Source organism: Halichoeres trimaculatus, unplaced genomic scaffold (assembly GCF_033239565.1).
Source record: "Halichoeres trimaculatus isolate MK-OKI-2021-1 unplaced genomic scaffold, fHalTri1.1 fHalTri1_scaffold_13, whole genome shotgun sequence".
Lineage (NCBI taxonomy): Eukaryota > Metazoa > Chordata > Actinopteri > Labriformes > Labridae > Halichoeres > Halichoeres trimaculatus.
This window is the reverse complement of record NW_027437191.1, coordinates 30,698,445-30,717,393: the sequence shown is the minus strand read 5'-3', so window position 1 is coordinate 30,717,393 and position 18,949 is coordinate 30,698,445. Positions and strand designations below refer to the sequence as shown.

General features: G+C 37.9%; 2 protein-coding genes across 2 annotated transcripts in view; one reads left to right on the top strand and one right to left on the bottom strand.

Moving 5' to 3' along the window:
- Window positions 1–1,336: 1,336 nt before the first annotated feature.
- On the bottom strand, window positions 1,337–3,455 carry atp5mj (ATP synthase membrane subunit j). The gene is made up of 4 exons (XM_074685619.1): window positions 3,348–3,455; window positions 2,344–2,467; window positions 2,130–2,150; window positions 1,337–1,472 (listed from the first exon to the last, which is right to left on the bottom strand). Exons 2-4 carry the CDS (start codon window positions 2,465–2,467, stop codon window positions 1,459–1,461), a joined length of 159 nt encoding a protein of 52 aa, XP_074541720.1. The 5' UTR covers window positions 3,348–3,455; the 3' UTR covers window positions 1,337–1,458.
- Window positions 3,456–5,737: 2,282 nt separating this feature from the next.
- Window positions 5,738–18,949, top strand: part of syne2a (spectrin repeat containing, nuclear envelope 2a) — a 129,392-nt gene continuing 116,180 nt past the window's right edge. Inside the window, exons 1-14 of the mRNA XM_074684749.1 lie at window positions 5,738–5,810; window positions 11,318–11,379; window positions 12,226–12,321; window positions 12,443–12,520; window positions 12,605–12,697; window positions 13,825–14,021; window positions 14,109–14,308; window positions 15,629–15,729; window positions 16,323–16,436; window positions 16,507–16,644; window positions 16,733–16,897; window positions 16,969–17,081; window positions 17,162–17,330; window positions 18,663–18,759. Of these exons, the coding sequence (XP_074540850.1) occupies window positions 5,738–5,810; window positions 11,318–11,379; window positions 12,226–12,321; window positions 12,443–12,520; window positions 12,605–12,697; window positions 13,825–14,021; window positions 14,109–14,308; window positions 15,629–15,729; window positions 16,323–16,436; window positions 16,507–16,644; window positions 16,733–16,897; window positions 16,969–17,081; window positions 17,162–17,330; window positions 18,663–18,759 (1,696 nt within the window). The remainder of the gene's footprint in view (window positions 5,811–11,317; window positions 11,380–12,225; window positions 12,322–12,442; window positions 12,521–12,604; window positions 12,698–13,824; window positions 14,022–14,108; window positions 14,309–15,628; window positions 15,730–16,322; window positions 16,437–16,506; window positions 16,645–16,732; window positions 16,898–16,968; window positions 17,082–17,161; window positions 17,331–18,662; window positions 18,760–18,949) is intronic.

Sequence of the window (18,949 nt, the reverse complement as noted above, 5' to 3'; positions counted from 1 at the left end):
ATCACACTCCTCTATGGTGAAACTTAACCCCCCTTTTGAAGTTAAAGCCATCTAATACAGAGATGGTATGGAGCTTTATTTGCTTTACTGTTTACAAATGAATTAATTCACTGAGTTTATTGCATTGACCAACATGTCTGAGATGTATTAAAATGTATTTATCTCTTGATTTGGAAGCACTGCCATTGATATCTATGGTTAAAATGGTTAAGACTGACATTTAACAAGCAAGTACATGTCAGTGTTCCAGCTAATATAATTCTTATTACATTTAAGGAAACACATTTTACCAAAACACATTCTGTGAAGGACAGACTTTATATACAGTGATAGCCATGCTATGAAAATCTTGGCACAGTAGCAGTGGAAAGACACCGCGTCAGCTCCCTGAAGACTCCCACGCAAGACATTTAGCTCCTGACATAGCATTTTTTTCTTTTTCTGGAAAACATCCATCAACATTTTCTCATCAGATCAGTATCTTTTCTGTGTTGTATGGTAGATTCTGACCATGAAGCTCAGAAGTAAAAACCCTGCTAGAAACTACTTCTGCACCATCTATATCACTCTAAAGAGCAGAATAGACAAACAATATTTCTGGTGCAAAAGTAGAATTATTTTTTTTGTAGTCTTCTGGCTTCAGGCTAAACTTCAGTCAACCCATGTTCAGTTCACTGAACTTAAATGTAAATGGAACAGATTAATTGGTCATTGATTTATGCCATTTTAACAGATTAGATGCTACACTTCCTCTAGTTACAAATTAGCAAGTCAAAAATAAAGTAGATGGCCCCAAAACTTCTACTTATGGCCTTCTTTTTCATCGTGACTTACACAATCACCACAAGGGGCACTTCAGTAAAACCAGCAGGTGGCTACGACAAGAAGGGCACAGGTGACAGCTAGTCAGCACATCTTATAAAAAAAAAAAAAAAAGAAGTCAGTTGTCGGTACCTGCATTTCCTGTGGATTAATAAATTGAAGAAAGGATGCAACAGTAACTTTGGATTGGACATTGTTTAGTCCATTTTTGGATTGACATGTCCAACTGAATACATCAAGTAGTAACACCCTGTGAAGCTCCTTAGTTCTTCAATCAATTTGTCTTGTAAATCTATGCAAGGCTGCTTGAAAAATGTAATTTTCAATTAACAAGTTTATAATCCGTCACATTTTCAATTTACTTTTCAACTCTTTCACAATTTTCAGATTCTTTAAGCTGTACCTGAATGAGGAATCGGTAGGCCTTGTTTTAGTCTGATGCCAATGAGCACAGCAGCTCAGAGAGTATGAATTCATGGCACAACAATCCAATATAAAAAAACTCACATACTGATGAAAGTTTCAGATATTAACTTTATTTGTTCCATATTAACAAAAATGTTGAAGCTGGACTTCTGGAATTCAGCTGGGGCATATTACACAGCAGGTGGAGGGATGGTCAGGAGGGCGGAAAAGTTAATGAGCAGGCTCTGCAAGAAAACAAAAATACCACAAACAGCTATTAACAACCCAAATACAACTGAAACATCATCCAACCTAAAATGAGCACTGTTATAAATGTATTTAAATGACTACAATGGTCACTAAAACATATGCCAGTACCACATGCAATGATGACTGGAGAAGTGATTTGTCAGTGACATCTAGAGGTTACTGGTTGCACCACATGTTACAGTTTTCACCCATTTGTATCGTCTCAGAAAGTAATCATTATTAAAGGCTCAATTTATACACTAATGCAAAAATTGAAGGGAAGGTTCAGGGAAACTTCTGTTTAGGACAAACTTCCATGAAATAAGATACTTATTGAAAACTTTTAGTTTAATAGTATGAAGTCTATTTTCAGTGATTAAGGCCGGTGTACGTTTCTTCATGCAGACTGCAGAGAAGGTGATGTTATTCTATGGGTTATTCAAAAACATGACCAATATAAGAACAAAACTGCCCTTTCATAACTAAAATAAATCATTGTCATTTATATTATACATAAATATATATAGTAGTTGTGATTTTTCCTTGAGTGAGATTTGAAAATCACATTATAATATTGAGTCCACAGTATTACAGTAGATGTAGTGATGTGTATTATTTGTCACATTTTTTCACATAAATGTTAGATAACTTACTGGCTTTCACAGCCTTCTTGCCTGAAACAGAAAGAAACATCTCATATTAGTCACAGATATACATAATATAATGACAAGTGCTAATATTACATTATATTTATCAGGAGGTTAGAAAATAAAAGAAAATTGTGTTTTAATTGCATTTAGATGTAATCTAGGCACGTTATTATTCCAAATTTGCTTTTCTACATTTTTTTTTCAATTTCGAACTCACCTCCATAGGAAACTTTGTAGTACAGGTATGTCATGATGCCCACACCCACCCACATCTCCTGGTGGACCTTAGTGTAGTAGGGGCTCATCAAGGACCACCAGTTTGCAAACATACGTCCAGCCATCTAAGGGAGAAAGCAACAGCAAAATGTCATGACAATGGTAGTATGCAAGATTGGGCCAATTTAGTGACTTGAAACTAAAGTTTAACCAAGAGATATCAGGAACATGACAATCTGATATAACAGGCAGTGTCTATATCACTTAACAGTAAGTTGCCTTCAATACCTCACACTCACCTGACAGATTATATACTGGATGATTAATTACGATTAAAATATTAAGCTTTAATTAAATAATCAAATAAGTAAGCACTTTGGAATAAATGACGCGATTTTAACATTCCTGTTATTATAAATCCAACTTTGTCAATGGACCCTAAACGCAACTGTGACCCTCAGATGTGACAGGCCTAGCTCATGACTTCGTGCACTGCAGAAGAAGTGTGCTAAGAAAGAGGTGAAGTAGCACGCTTATACTGTCTAAACCTATCTTTCATAGTAAACCAAACACTGTTCTTGGGTTATCTAATCAGTCGTTTAATCTGAAGGTAGCGTTGTGTTGTTGTCTGAACCACATGCTAATGCTAACATGTAACCGTTCATTACCTACAATGTGCGCGAGGCGTTAAAAATCGACGAAGTATTCAACGGTACGATTTACGCTACACTTTACATATCACTACTGCTTTAAAGTTGCTGTCTTAACACTTTTTATGAATGAAACTCAACAGGCTAGCTTGTTAGCACAGCCCCTGTCAAACAGTGAAGGAAGATGGTAACTAGACTTAGCAAGTTGCTAACTAGCGTCCACCTGCAAAAGTAGCTCACACAGCGTCGCTAAGAGGAGACTAAAGCGCAAATTTAAGCTGGTTTTGTGAGATAGGAACATTTTATAACTCAACTGAAGGTTTATGCACTTTGTAATAGTGAATTCTACTCTTACCTTTCAGTTTGTCACGCTGGAGTTGGAAGGTCAGGACAGCTGAGAGTGCTAAACGCCAAAGTCGTAGGAAGTCTTCTTCTACGGTGTGGTATTTCCTTCATATCTGGCCATGCAGCGCCACCCAATGGAGGTAAGCTATCAACGCCTTTTGTATATTTTGAGCTGTCTTACTGTAAACCAGCAACGCTAACCACATCATCTTTTCTTCTTGACACGCCATGAACATACAATAAAATTCATTTAATTAGACTGTAGATAAACTGTTGAAAACATACTGAAGTAACATTTCATTTCTTTTTTTTCATTTATTCAGTCATGTCAACACCAAGTATTGTGCCCAATAATGACAGTTTGCAAAATAACAGAATCAAAAGTCATGTATTGATTAATGACAGAAAGGCAAAGGCAGAAGCAGCTACCAACCTCCAGAAAAGCAAAGAAACAACAACACAGATAATTTATCACACTTGTAAGCTTAAAAAATTGCTTTACAAACCATTTTCGTAAAAACAAAAAAAAGAATGACACATTTTTAAATGTATTCTGGCATCATTCCAAAACTTAACTCCAATAATGGAGATACATCTCCTTTTCACACCTTTTTTTTTAGCACTTTGTACTGTAAATTTACAAACACCTTTGAGATTATATGGACTGTCTTGAATTGAAAAGAACTTTTGTATTGAGTCAGGGAGCATTTTTTTTATTTTGCTTTGAACATAATTTGCATTATTTTATAATAAAACAGATCAGAAAATTTAATAATATGAGAATTTAGAAACACAGGTTAAAACAAATGTAGATGGACCAAAACATATGTATGGTCATGGGAACATGAACTGACATAGTTTTGTCAAACAAGTGAATGAGAATCATGGACATGGAACCTCTTAAAGAATTTTCCAGAATTTCATTATAATTTCTGGCTTTTTTCATGAAATTATTTAAGAATTACACTCAAGTAAATGCTGCGTCAAATAGTGTATACATGGGTGCATCTTTGTGGAGTTACGAATGTGCTGGTGACCATATATGGGGTCAGAGCCAGGCAACTAATCAAAAATGTTATGTGTTGTATAACAATAATGCTATGCCTTTAAATAGAAAATAACTGACCACGTAGAAATGCAACATGTACTCCAGCCAAATGCTCAGGATATTGTTATGAGTTAAAATGGTGAGTGATTGTTAGTGAGACTGCACCAAATATAACCTCTCTTAATGGGTTATTATATAAACTTCATAACAGAAAAACACTTTATTTTTCCCTCTTTTCTTTATTAGAATTATTAAAGCATTTAGGGTTAGGGTTAGGAAAACTAAGAGAACATCTCTCGTAAACGTAGTTGTTCTTTGACTTTTTGACACCTGGGCAGCTTCTATTATAGATCTGTGAGTTCGAGGTAAGGCTGCAGCTGCTAAGTGGGACACACACTTTCCACCTGCTTTGTCCACTCACCATAGTGAGTCAACAAACAAAACACTGGCATAGCTTTCAAGGGTAAAGGTGGCATAGCAGGGCTGATGGCGTCCCTCATTTTCTCTTCAGGTACGACAAATTATATCAACGAAAAGACAAACTTAAGCTTCATATTTACTTTTACAGCAGCACAAACAAATGTGGAGGACGGAAGACCAAAAAAGGTAGACACAACATCGAACCATCAGTAGGAATAATCTTCTGCAAACAAAGCCGGAAACCAATGCACTCAGAGATTCTGAGGATATGATTTTCTTTGGATCCAGAGGAGATTATATTTTTATTCCAGCCTGCAGGAGTGATTTAGGCCTGCAGTGAATGTGGGCGGTACTTTGAGCTTTTTTGTCCTCATGCTCCAATAGAAGAGAAGCACCTTGTTTCTTTTATGAGGCCAAGTCCTATTTGAAGGGACTCAACCCAGTCAATCTATGCAGACTTGTGCCAATATGAAAGGACACAGCTCAGGACATTTCCTGTGCTCAGTGCACACTGTTTGACTTTTCAGTCTTATGCGCTATGCCCTGTAGCTCTCAGCAGTGACTACAGCGCTACAGGTATGTTGAAGATCCGTGACCACGACGTCTATTTTTATTTGTCTGCTTTAAGTCTTTCCATGCTGCATAGTTATTACCCTCTTTGGGATCTTTGTTTTACACTTTGCATGTGTCTACTTGTATGTGTGTACGTGTGTGTCTGTGGTAACGTAAGGGTGTGGATGGGTGCGTTCTTACCCTTACATGACTAACCTGGCAGCAGAGGCAGTTAGGTTAAATGTTGTGGAGAAAAAAAAAAACTTTGCTCAGCAGTCTGAGCCCTGAGCTTTCTGTTCCTCTCTCTGGAGGGTTAGATTAACTGTCTCCTGTCTCCTGCACCTCTCTGAGGTTGGTTTTGTGCTGGGGTTGGAGTCTTCATGGCTTCAGGTGGAGAGGAAGACGATGGAGGGATTCCATTGGACATCGACAACATGCACATGCTGCTCCAAGGTCAGTCTATTTCTGTTCTTTATATGTGCTGTGACATGTGATGTGTTGTAATAAGGGTACCATGCCCAAACCATACTTATACTCCACTTTATTGTGTGTTATCATTCTGATACAAAATAATTTTAAAACTCACATTGACTTAATATCCTCAAAACATGTTTCCACAGCAGGATATGTCAGAATCATGCAGTTCGGTGTTTAGAGCGTAGGGTCTTATAAGGGCTATCTCTTTTACAGGAAGTTACATCACAGACAAAAGCCACTGTGTTATCAAAAATGATTCCAACGTTTTCATATATTTGTCTTTGTTGGGTAAAATTAGAAAAAAGAAAACTTTTTATTATTTCAACACTGATTGTACCACTTAAAGAGGCTGTGTGGAGTTTCAAAGTGATCTTGAGAAAGTCTCACTTCTAGATAGATGCCTGATTTTAATCCACACTTTCACGGCTGATGAATTTTAGAAGTGAGAAGAGAGATCTGTGTTTTTCTCTGCTGAAAATGATTTCTGTGAATAATTTTGTAGTGATGGTGGACACTGGAGCCTAACTGTCAGACAGAAAAAGGACAGAAGAGCAGAAGAAAGATAAATAGGAGAGAGATAGAATACGAGCTAAATGCTAAAAGGGCTAAACTGTTTGTGCTAGTGTTGACTCCAACCCACAGTCAGCAGTTATTCTGCAGTGGTCTGTTCAAACTTGAGAGTCTATCAATAAAATGAAGAGTGAGATTACGTTAGCTCTGATTGGTAGATGACTGGCAGGGCATAACCAGGATTCACTAACGTGACACATTACAGACATGTCTTGGAGTGCTTACTTGTTGTCACGTTAGCCTACAGCTACCTCAGAGCATCGGCCTGCCGTTAGCACTACATATAGCCTGCTGCTACATTTGCTTGACGTCACGTTTCAAACTGTAGCGCTATGCAAGTGTACTGATAAATACCTTACCTCGGTGTGTTGTATCCAGTAAAAAGTTGTCTTATACAAAGAATTTTTTTTCAGTCTGATCACCATTTAATTCCAAAACAAACACACGCCTTGCTAAAAGTAATTTACCACAGTGGGTGGAGACTCCTGGCCACAAGGTGGCGAAGGAGTGCAATCAAAACAGATCCTCCTCAGCATCTTTAAGTTTTTCACAGCTTCTGTCTCTATTTATTTGAAAAAAGTAATGCCCTGATATATATATAGATACTATTTCCTTGGGGGTTAACCCCTTTTTCTGCAGATATTTGATAACACCACGGTGCCAAATTTTATCTTTATTTACAAAATGTCTCTGGTTCTACTTTTCAAAGTCCTCAAACACAACATCACTGTTAATTAATCTGAAAATAAACCATGCTGCAAGTGTCAGAAAATGTTGAATTTTATGCATGCCAAGTTTCATTATTATGGCAGAACTCCTTCCTCATCAGGCTATGAACTTTTCAGCCCTCCCTTCTGGACTGTTCCTCAACAACAAGCTTGCATGTGACTTGGTCTTTAATTAGAAGACACATTTAAGTTTCTTGCCAAACTGGTTTTCAATCACGTGGCAATGCATTTAGTATTCATGTTCTTCTTTTGTCAGGTATTAAAGCCTAAACTACTTATACAGTCATCAAACAGACTCTAAATTTTCTTATGTCATGTTTAAAGCTGAACAGACCTCATCATGTTGGCTGAATTAAAGGTGCAGTGCATAAGTATATTTAAATTGATGTATAATGACCTGAGTATAAATCATACCTATGTGCCACAGCAGCTTCCAGTCATTAAAGGCTTAAATAGTGAGTAGGATGAAGAAAACCACCAGAAATCATAAGATATTTTCATTTCTACCAATGAACCTTTAGTTAAATTATTATTATTTTAATGTATTTGATAATTTATGAGCCATTTTGATGCCTGAGCACTGTGTCAGAAGTTTTACTTTCACATTCCTTGGACTATTAGACTGTACATCATGATCTGTTGACAACAACAACATCCGTGCATGAGAATATCTGTAAAAGTGATGCACGTGATGTAAAAACTGAAAGTGATATCTAAATATTGTCATTAAAATTCTCCACTGCATTCCCCTAGCATTAAATTGCTCACTGCTTGTTGTGCAAACATCTCTAATCGCTTGTTGCCGTGAGAAAACGTCTTTGACAGATGAGTTTTACAGAGCCCTGGAGCTATCAGTAATTAGAAATGTGTCGAAGCCTCCTTCATCTTTTGTCCCGGGCACGTTGGTGAACTGGGTGGAGTCCAGTGATTAAAAATCTGGGGAGTTTCCTGCTTTGGCTCGCTCTCAAACAAACAGCCGGTTCAGTGCGTAAATCTGAAAGTGATTTTTCTGGTTCCCCCGAACAAAACAGACGACGTCTTCACTGATGCAGGTTTGACAGATGATGAAGTAGTAACAGCCTGTTTGTAATAGATGTGTCATTCAGGAGGTTGTATTTAAAGGCAACATAAACACTTATCATTGAACACTTGTGTAATGTCTTTGTAAATGGTTTCTGAAAGTAGTGGTTAGAGGTTTATGAGAGCGACATGAGCATGGTTCAGCCTTTGATGTTGGATAGATTTGATCATTTTCTTTGAGGAGTTTGGCCTTAAAGCTCCTGTGACAAGCTTTTATTTGTTTATGAAACAGACTGAAATTGATACGGAAGCTTTAGAAAAACCCACAAAAGCAAACAAGACCGAGTGTTTACATGTCAGTTTTACTGCCTGTGACCGCAGTGACAGAGGAGGTGATGGATGAGCATGCTGAAGAGACAACCCTTTAATTCTTTCTTATAAAAATATACACAAAGAGTAATATATTCAACCTCAAAAGAAAGAAGCATTATTTTTTAACCCTTTAAGACCCAAGTATCACCTGAATTTTTTTTTTTTTTTTTTTTTGGGGGGGGGGTTGTTATTTTGTCCTAACAAGAGTCAGAGATCTCTCCAGGATAGCTAATCTTCTCTTCTTTCAGAAACTGTTTTCTTACGTTCCCAATAACGATGGATGGAAGGACAGGTCGATGTCGTCACTTCTTAGCTCATACCTGAGAACCAGCACGTTGTCCTCATCTCCTTCGCCTCACCTTGTGGGAAACATCTGGCCTTGCACCAGCTAGCATTGACATGCCACAGGCTGCTAACAGCTGATTTCACATGTAAACAATGCAGCCATGGTTACATGTAGGATCTCCAGACAAACACAGGAGCAAAAGTAGTAAAAATATCACTGAAGACAAAACCAGTTTGGTGTCCACAACCAACAAATGAGCCATACAAAGTAATGATTCACTCCAAATGCAAAAATTACAAAAAAGAGATTAAAAAAAATTCAAGAAATGGACAAAGAAGAGACAGCTGCTGCATCAGGCAGCCATAGCCAACAGTTTTATTCATCTTCTTACAAACCAGTACTAGACGAAAAAAAACAAGACTACACGTGAAAATGGCTTAACAACAGTAGAAACTAAGCGCCCCCTCTGTTCTTTGATCAATAAAACTTTAAGTAGAACAGACAGTGTCTCTCGATCAATCAATCAATCAAAGTGACTACGCCATCGATCTACACTGACACATGTCAACTTAAGACACTAGAAGTGGGTTAAACTTATTTCTTATGCTTATTTCTTACATCTATTTAAATTCTGATACAGATAAAACCAATATAAGTTGAATGCAAACTAGAAATACAATTACTCCATGTTGTTAGGTCAAATAGTTGATCGAAAATGTTAGTAACAAGGACAGGCTGAGAGGGTCAGGGAATGACATCCAGGACAGAGATTGGAAGACACACCCTGGAGCTTTAAGATTTAAAAAATGAATTGATGACTCAGCAAATTTTGTGTGACATCATGGAGTAGACAACAAATTTCCCCTGACAGTAATCCTCAAGCTTGACTCAGGCATCCAAAACAACCGCCATATTTCTTTGCACTGTCCCTTTAAGCCTTTTAAATGTTATAAATAGTATTAGGATAATATTTTGGAAACAGAAGCTTAAAGGTTCTGGTCTAGTGCCTTTTAAAGAACCATGTATGACCAAAACCTCCTCACTGTGTGTGTGTGTGTGTGTGTGTAAAGTGTCTATCTCAGACTTTATTATTTCTGTGTGTATGTGTCTGCGTATATCAGCTGTGTGTGTGTGTGTTTAAGAGTGTCTGTATCTATGTCTGTCACTGTCTTGGAAGCCATCCCAGCTTGAATCCAGATCCTGGTCGCTAACCTTACTTTAGCTCCAGGAGGAAGTCAGCAGCTCTGTGTCATGGAGCGTGAGAGTGGGCAGATAGATTCTGTTTGAAGTTCATTAATTCATGGATTTAATGACTGTTAGTGATAAAAATGGAGGGACCAGGAGTGTGTCACTTCACTGCCGCTGGTGAGTATCTTATAGACCTGTCTGCAGCTCAGACCAGGGCTCCAGACCAGGGTCTCTGTGTTGATATGAAGTGTCAGGATATAACTGATTTAACTGCAGCGCATTCCAGGCAGGTAAAGTTAGATCTCTTCAAAATCTCACATTCACGGCTGTTTTAAAAAAAATCTGAGTGGAGTTGACACAAGAGATCCCACTGGGAAGAAATCCATTGTTTTAGATCAACCGCCCGCCTTTTTTCAGGTTTGTACTTGTCTGTGCGTAAAAGATAGTAGGCTGCAAATTGGGTTGTATTCATGTGACCGGACTTTTGAGTGATGAATGAGATGTCATACAAAGAGGGGGATGAGGATCCTAATCCCATTAGAGGCAGGAATACCAGGACGACCCACAATATTATCTTCTTCTTAAAATATTTGCCTTAGTAACTTTTTTTTCTTTTTTCAGAAAACAAAACAAAAAAAACAGTTATATGTCAAAAGGGATTGATTTATGTAATAATAGTAATAATAATAATAATAATAATAATAATAATAATAATAATAATAATACTCATCATAAATAAATACAATATATTTTTTATTTAAAAATATTTTTTGTAAAAATAGATAAATAAATAAATAAATAAAAATAATAAGTACTTTGGCATTTGTTTTCAGAAGGTGACATTATGATACCCAGTACCCAATCTCAATTGTTTATGATAAGAATTTCTCTATCAGGTCTGCTGAAACTCTCAGGTCATTTAAGTCCAGGTTAAAGACTCACCTTTTTGCAGCTGTTTTTAATTGGAAAATTTTAACAAATCATTTTGATGTCTTTTTTGTTTTTGCACAACTCTTCACTGTGGCTTTTATGCGTATATCTTAAAACCTGTTTTAACCTTCTTTTTTGCCTTTTTTTGTATTTCATTCATTTATTTATTTATTTATTATATTTTTAACTGTTTTTTATATATATGTTTTGCTGATTTGTATGTCTGTAAAGCCCTTTGAATTGCCTTACTGAAATGTTCATTATAGATAAACTTACCTTGCCTTACACCTCATTATCCACAAAAGAGAATTATAACTTTCTCTCTAAATGGCTTTGTAAAGATTATTAATATGAATCTTTTTGTCTATTTTTGTCTGTTTTCTCGACAGTGGAGCACGAGCAGATTCAGAAAAGAACTTTCACCAACTGGATCAACGCTCAGCTCTCTAAGGTGGGTAATGTTGTTAACGTTGGGTGCATTTTGAAGACATTCACACCATTGTTAGATACATTTGTTTAGAGAAACATTTTCTTTTCTTTGTTGCATAAAACCGATAAAACTTGCAACTAAATGGAGTCCTCAAGCTTTGTAGAAGATCATTTCAGCAGCAAAGTTGAGTATGTGGGTGACACTGATGAAAAATCTTTTCTCTTCTCAAGATGCCAACGTCTTATTCTGTCTTTAACTGGACTGGATGATTAAAGTAAAGACATACTGGCATTTTAAAAAACTTATTCTTGCACTGATACATGGTAGTATCATAAAGTTTGTCTGAATGGTCCATCAAAATGAGTGTGATGTTAGACATTAGTCCCTCTTCAGTGTGAACTAAACTGAGCTTTAAACCCATCTTGGCCATCTCTACAGAGAGAGTGTTGGAAAAACTGACCTGACGTCACGGTGTGGTGCAGCTGTAAGTGATACTAACTAACCTGTAAACATGCTGACTCACTGCTGAGGTCCAGTGAAGCAGTTCACATGGACCTGAGACGCTGAGCTGCCTGCCGCCGCTGTCGGGGTATAAATAGTGCTCCAGTGAAGCAGAACAGCACGTAACCTGAGTCCAGCCACCTCGTCGTAACCACACGCCGTATGACTGCAGCGTGAAACCACTGGTTCATAACCTGCCATCTGTTGAAACAGTCTGCTGACCTCCCAGGCTGGAGTTACTTCCTGTTTGTCTAGAGGACAAACGTCACTGTGAAAAACTTATAATGAAAAACAAAATAACTTTTCTTTTTCTTTTTTTCCATATCATGCAGCTGGATTAATAAATAAGTGATTTATCTGTTACAGAGATGCCCTCCCACTCATGTGTCAGACCTCTTCTCAGACCTCAGGGATGGATCACATCTGCTCAACCTGCTGGAGGTGATGACTGGTCAGCCTATGGTGAGTTGATTCGGCATTTTTCTACATTTCAATTGGCTTAAAACAAAAAAACAAACACGAAAACATGTGAGAATAAATATTCATTCTCCAGTAGCACTGATATTGTGACTTATCTCCACAGAAAAGACAGAAGGGCCGAGGCGTTTTCCAGCAGAGGGCAAACATCGAGACAGCACTAAACTTCCTCAAGAAAAAATCAGTAAGTTTCCTCAAAAAACAAACAACAAATTCAAAGAAATGAACAGTTTGAAGCATTAACATCTGATCTGGTGGATTGGTGCAGGTCAAACTGGTAAACATAAACATCCCAGATGTGATCGATGGTCGGCCCTCCATCGTCCTCGGCCTGATTTGGACCATCATCCTCCACTGCCATGTGAGTACAGACGACGATCAAAGCAACAAGAAATAAAATCACAACTTCTTTTAAAGCTTCTGATGTTGCACACTGGAAAAACCTTAAATCTTATCAAGTGTTTTTGTCTTATTGTCAGCAAAAGTGCCTTTTTAGACTTGATATGAGCCCATTCACCTGACCGGTCCAGAAAAATGTTTTGTTTCAAGTTATTTAAAGACAAAAATGAGGTCTAAATTTCTTGTAACAAGTAAAAAAAATGTCAATGGAACAAGAGAAAAGGTTACTTGTAGCAAGAGCTAGAAGGTGAAGTTTGATACGATACTAAACTTGACCCCCAACATCCCATAATGTGCTCTCTAGCGCCACCTAAGCACACTAAAATGGCCCTAGCAGCCAGTAGGAATGTCGTAGAGAGATCAAACCAACGCCAAAATGTTAATCTCATTGAGACGCAAAAATCATACACTGACACTTCTGATCTATCTCCAACAGGAAGCCGCCAATTTGCCCTTCAAAGTAAAATTTCACCACATTTTCTACCCTTTCTGCAAAAATGATCTTGTCCCAAACCATAAATGGTAACAACTTGAAATTTGCTCATGTTATAGACTAGACCTTGTTTTACAAAAGCTCTTGTGGAAGTTGTCATTCCGGACCCAGTTTTCGAATGACAAGCCCTCAAAGTTGGTGAACCCCAAATAAGTCCTCTGAGCCCCCCCATTAAGAATGAATGGGATTACAGTTCCAGCTCCACACAAGCTGCTCATTTTGGCCTCTACACAAAAAATTAAAAGTCGTACAGCTTAAAAAATGACATGGATAGTTTTCTGACAAAATTTCCTACAAAATATCATATTTTTACACAGATTTGGGTAAAATTGTGCCATCTTTGAGGAGTTGTTTCCAAAACTTTTGTGAATAAATTTCACCCTTCACTCTACTTCAGTTGTGTGATGATGTCATACACTGATAAGGAGTTCCGTGCAGCTGGTCATGTGACTCAGAAGAGGAAATACTACATGATATCAACTGTTATAGCACTAAGAGAGCCAGAAAGGGACGAACAATCTTTACTCAAAATAAGACAAAACACTTGATAAGATTTCAGTTTTTCGCAGTGTAATATGAGACTCCTTCTGTTTCAGATCGAGGAGCTGGCCAGCACTCTCTCCTACAGCTCTTGTCATTCCTCCCTCGACTCTCTGACCAGCCTGGACTCCTTCTCTGGCAGCCCGATCCCAGCCAGTCCAGTCCCCGCAGGCCGGACTTCACCTCTGCACAGACGCTTCCGGTTATCTGCCAAGAAGGCTCTGCTCATGTGGGTCAGGGACCAGTGCCAGAGGTAGGTCATCTCTACAGCCACTCCTGGACCAACACAGCTAATCCCGAGCAGTCATCTTCACTCATCTGTTTCTCTCTGTGTCTCCAGGGTTGGCTGCTCTCTCAGTGTTAAGGACTTCAAGAAGAGCTGGAGGAGTGGAGAGGCTTTCTTGGCCATCTTGTGCGCTCTCAGACCACAGCTGGTTGATCTTTCTCTGATCAGGTCCAGAAGCAACATGGAGAACCTGGAGGAGGCGTTTCACCTGGCTGAGAAGGAGCTCCACATCCCACGTCTGCTGGAGCCCCAGGGTGAGGATATTTTTTCACACGGGCTGCGTCTCAAAAGGATAAACTGCAGCCTCCTCTCTCCTCCATCCTCCGCGGCACCAGAAGTACTTTCTGAGTCGCCATTTTGAAGGCTGTCCCAAAGCAATATCTCTGCTCAGAGGAGAGAGGAGAGAGGATGGAGGCGACTGAAATGGAATATCACTGTCTGATTGGACGCTGCAGCGGCTCAGACTGCTCTACATGAAACTTCACAAACACAACAGAGTTTAATGAGAGAATAAAGACGAACTGAAAACAGTTACTGAGGATTGTTCAGAAACAGGTCATAAATCTGGGATTGAAAAGGTGTTGTGAGTTTAAAGCACAAAATAATGAACACAACCATCATCAAATCAATACAAAGGAGGATCAATACTGAAAACTGAAATCTAATTTATGATATCTTTCAGAGACACAATAGTTTCAGATTTCACAATCGAATAGGCTCTAGATAAAGGCTAAATAATCACTTAACAGTCCCAGGCTCACCTCAAACTTTTCTTTGGAAAAATATTTTTTCTTTATTTATTTTATATTTTTTATTGGTTTTAAAGAGTAGAATTATAAAATTGTGCCATTTTATGCCTGGTTTGTTATTGTAAGATGCCCTGGCTTTACAAAATGAGCCAAGTTTGGCAACTTTTAGCCTGTTGGTAAAAAACATTATGACTCATTCAGCCTCAGACTGTAGATTTTTGTCTTTTATTCAACTGTGGTTAATGTTGCTGCTCTTACAGCCTATAACACATGGAAAGTTGAGGTGGTGCAGTAGGGCTGGGACAGTATGCTATATTTGCGATTTGATTCTATTACTATTCTTGGGGTGCCGATTCTATTTAAATTGCAATACTTCAATATTTATGATTTTTAGTTTGCTTTTTTAACAACAGACCATGTGAAAAGTTAATTGAAGATAAAAATGTCTACAGACTATATCAGGAGCCATATTTTTTCTTAAAAAGCACATCACGTGAGTCAGTATTTTCGCCTTCTGCTGGAAAAAAGTGGTAACTTTTTTTCCACTCCAGTTTATAAACAAAGACTGAAATTAAAAATTTTTATTAAAAAAAATAAAAAAAGATTTTTTTGAAAAAACCTCCTGATATATAAACTTTTGCACTACTCTTTGGCCGACACCAATGAGAACCATTGCGGTCTGATGCACTAAAATCTAAAAAAAGGATCAAAAATCAACAAATCTGCTTTAAAACATACACATTACTCTTTTGTAATTTAAGGCCCACCCAGAATTGGAATCCAAGGTTCTCACTTCACCTTTATCTGTATTTCCCTGAAACTCAGACGTGGACGTCAAAGACCCTGATGAGAAGTCAATAATGACGTACGTGGCCCAGTTTCTCCAGTACTCTAATGACATGCCAGCACCTGATGACTACCTGCAGGTATTTGTGCTTCTCTTGAAGTAACTGTGGAGTAATAATCACACTGTTTCCACCTTTTCTGCAAAGATCTTAAAGAGGGGGTATTCTGCTTTCCCATATTTGTCCCTCCAATGGGCCTTCAGAAGGCTAGCCAATCAGAGGAAAGAAGGTTAGTGATGCAGGAAGTCTTAAAGCGACAGCAGCTTGAGTTAAGTTAAGCGTAAATCATGTGAAGCTCCGATAGTGGTGCCAGAGGGACAGCATATTACCCCCTCTTTAAACCCACAATCTCCTTCACGAAAAACTCAGGTGTGATTTATTTCTCCTGCTTTCTTCTCTCTCCTCTCTGGTGCTTTGGGTGCTGGTGTAGCTGTTTCCTCTGATTGAACCCTCTTCTCTCCCATCTGTCCACTTACCTGCTCCCTTTGCTCCGGCATTTGCTGTCTCACCGTTACGCCAGGTAGCTGCACATTAAGCATCCCTGCACAAAGCTCTCTTTGATTTAAAAAGTGGGTTTTATTTGAATACATTCTTCTTCACTTATCCACTGACTAAAAGAGATTATGAATTGTTAATAAGCTACATTGACAGTTTCACTGTTAAAAAAAATGTAGGTCCCTCCAAGTGAGCGTGCCCAGGAAGTGACTCGCTGGCTGCAAAACACCTTCCAGGAGCTGCAAGATGCTCGAGCAGCTATGGAAAATTCAAGCTTTGCTGAAAAATACCAGGTGAGGGGAAATGAAAAGAAAAGTATCTGTTTAGATATCTTGGGTAGAGCTAATACTTTTTTACTATCAGGTGTTTCAGAGACTTTCTGACTCGTTCACGGAACAAAGGAAACCGGTGATGACCCTCCTCGCTGCTATAAGACGCTGCCCTGAGCTGAGCCAGGAGCAGCGAGCTCTCAGGACAGCGTGGGATTCTCTGGACGAGGAGGTGAGGACGCCCACTCTCAAAGCACTCAGACTGCAACGACCCGCTGCTGGGCTTTTCTCCATGGTGTGTGTTTCTGTGTGTTCTCCAGCTGCAGAGATGTAAAGCAGAACTGGACTCTAGTCTTCCTCCACCTCTGGACTCGGTTGTGGTGTGGCTGCAGCGCGCAGAGGCAGCGCTAACGGAGCAGGGCGGGAAAGAGAAAGCTCATGCAGAAGCTGCAAAGGATGCACGAGCTCAGCAGGAAGAGTTAAAGGTTGGAAAAAACTTAAGAGGAGAATTAAGAAAATGGATGTTGTTATGAAACTTATATGATATTTTTTTCAGACTTTAATTAAGGAGATGAGCCATCATGTTAATACCCTTCATACCTACAAAAACATGGACGAGTCAGGAAATGTAATAGTGCCCCTGGAGAAATTCGACGAGGTCAAAAGACGGTGAGTGACAGAAATCTTGAAGTATTTTATACTGAAGTTAAAAAATTCATACATTAACATCCTCTTTTTTTTTAAAACAGTTTAACTGATGTCCGAGTCATGGCCAAGTATCAAGGCATCAAGTTGGAATACCAGGAGTCTCGTCACACCGTACTGGATCTCTTAGGTTGCATCAACGCTAAAGTTCAGACCTGGAGAGCTCCGTACAGATCCCAGGAGATGGTGACTCAGCTTCTGCAGGACTGGCATGTAAATATCAAAACGAGTTTTGCTACAAACCACATACCCTCCTGAGACCCAGAAGAAAAAAAATATCATATTTCTGCATAATATTATATTGTTATTTGAAAGTAGCATGCTGCAATATTTTGGTGTCTTAACATTTCTTTCTTTAAATTGAATGTCTTTTGCATGGTACTTCCATGTTTTGAAAAATGACTTTTTTTCTGCCATTGTTTCAGCGGATTTTTAGGGGAAACCAGGAGTTTTTTGTGATTGAAACAAAACATAAATCATTAACTATCAAAAAGTTAGCTTGTTACAGTTAAAGCTTGTTTGCTCTCCTTCTCCAAGGTGTAAAAATATCCTTAAATCCTGAAAAAAAAGATTTAAAACTGAAAACTTAACTTCAAGGGAGCTATGAGTATGTATGTGTGTATGTGTGTATGTATGTATGTATAAACATATATGTAGATGCATGTATGTACATATGCACATATGCATACAAACGTACAAAGATACATTCATACATACACACAAACATACATACATTCATACATTCATACATACATACATACATACATACATACATACATACATATACACATACATGCATACATTCATACAAATATTCATATACACATATGTTCATACATACATACAAAGGCATACAAACATACATACGTACATACATACATGCAAACAAACTGTATGCATTAACATATGTAGGAATTTACATTTGTAGGTATGTATATGTATACTTATTTATTTACGTATGTGTGTATGTGTTTGTATGTATGTGTAAACATATGTAGGTAGGTAAGTATGTATATGTTTTCACTTATAAGTATGTGTGTATGTTTGTATGTATGTAGGTAGGTATATATGTTAATTTGTGTGCATGTATGTCTGTATGTTTGTATATATGTATGCATAAAGGAATGTATCAATCTATGTTTGTTTGTATGTATGTGTTTATGTATGTATGCATACATGTATGTATGTATAAAGGTATGTATGTGCACACATATGTTTCTATGTATATTTGTTTGTTTGTATTAATGTATGTATGTATGTATTTATGTGCTATTGAGCTCTGAAAGTGATGCCCTTTACAGAGAAAGAAAAAGCATTGTTGGGTCTCAGGAGGCTTTAACAACAAAGAAATGTCAAGGAGAATCAAAATTTACAGTAATTTTACGTATTTTTTGAAAGAAATACAAATAAACTTTTTATGGATTTAGGAGAGGACATTTATTTAATATGTTTCACTGTCATTTTTGAGATACCTTAACAGTGTATTAAATGATATCTTGTGGAATCAAACTAAAACATTTCACCTTCTGTTGCATCTTTCTCTAGGAAACAATCAGCCGCCAGGGCCAGCTTTTGATTCTGATGGATGCTCTCCAAAACCTGAAGACAAAGGCAAATGTTTACACCAGCAAAGCAGCGCTAAGTAAGAGCTTAACATTCCCATTTTAACATTATCAGTTCCATGAATTGTTTGTCTCTTGGTCTTATGGTTTTCTGCCAGAACAAGATTTGGTCTAAAATATGAACTACCTGTCTTTGGTTTTATAATATAAAGTGTCCGTCCTTGTGAATTGCGGACAACACAATTTTGTTTATAATACAAATTGTTTGTG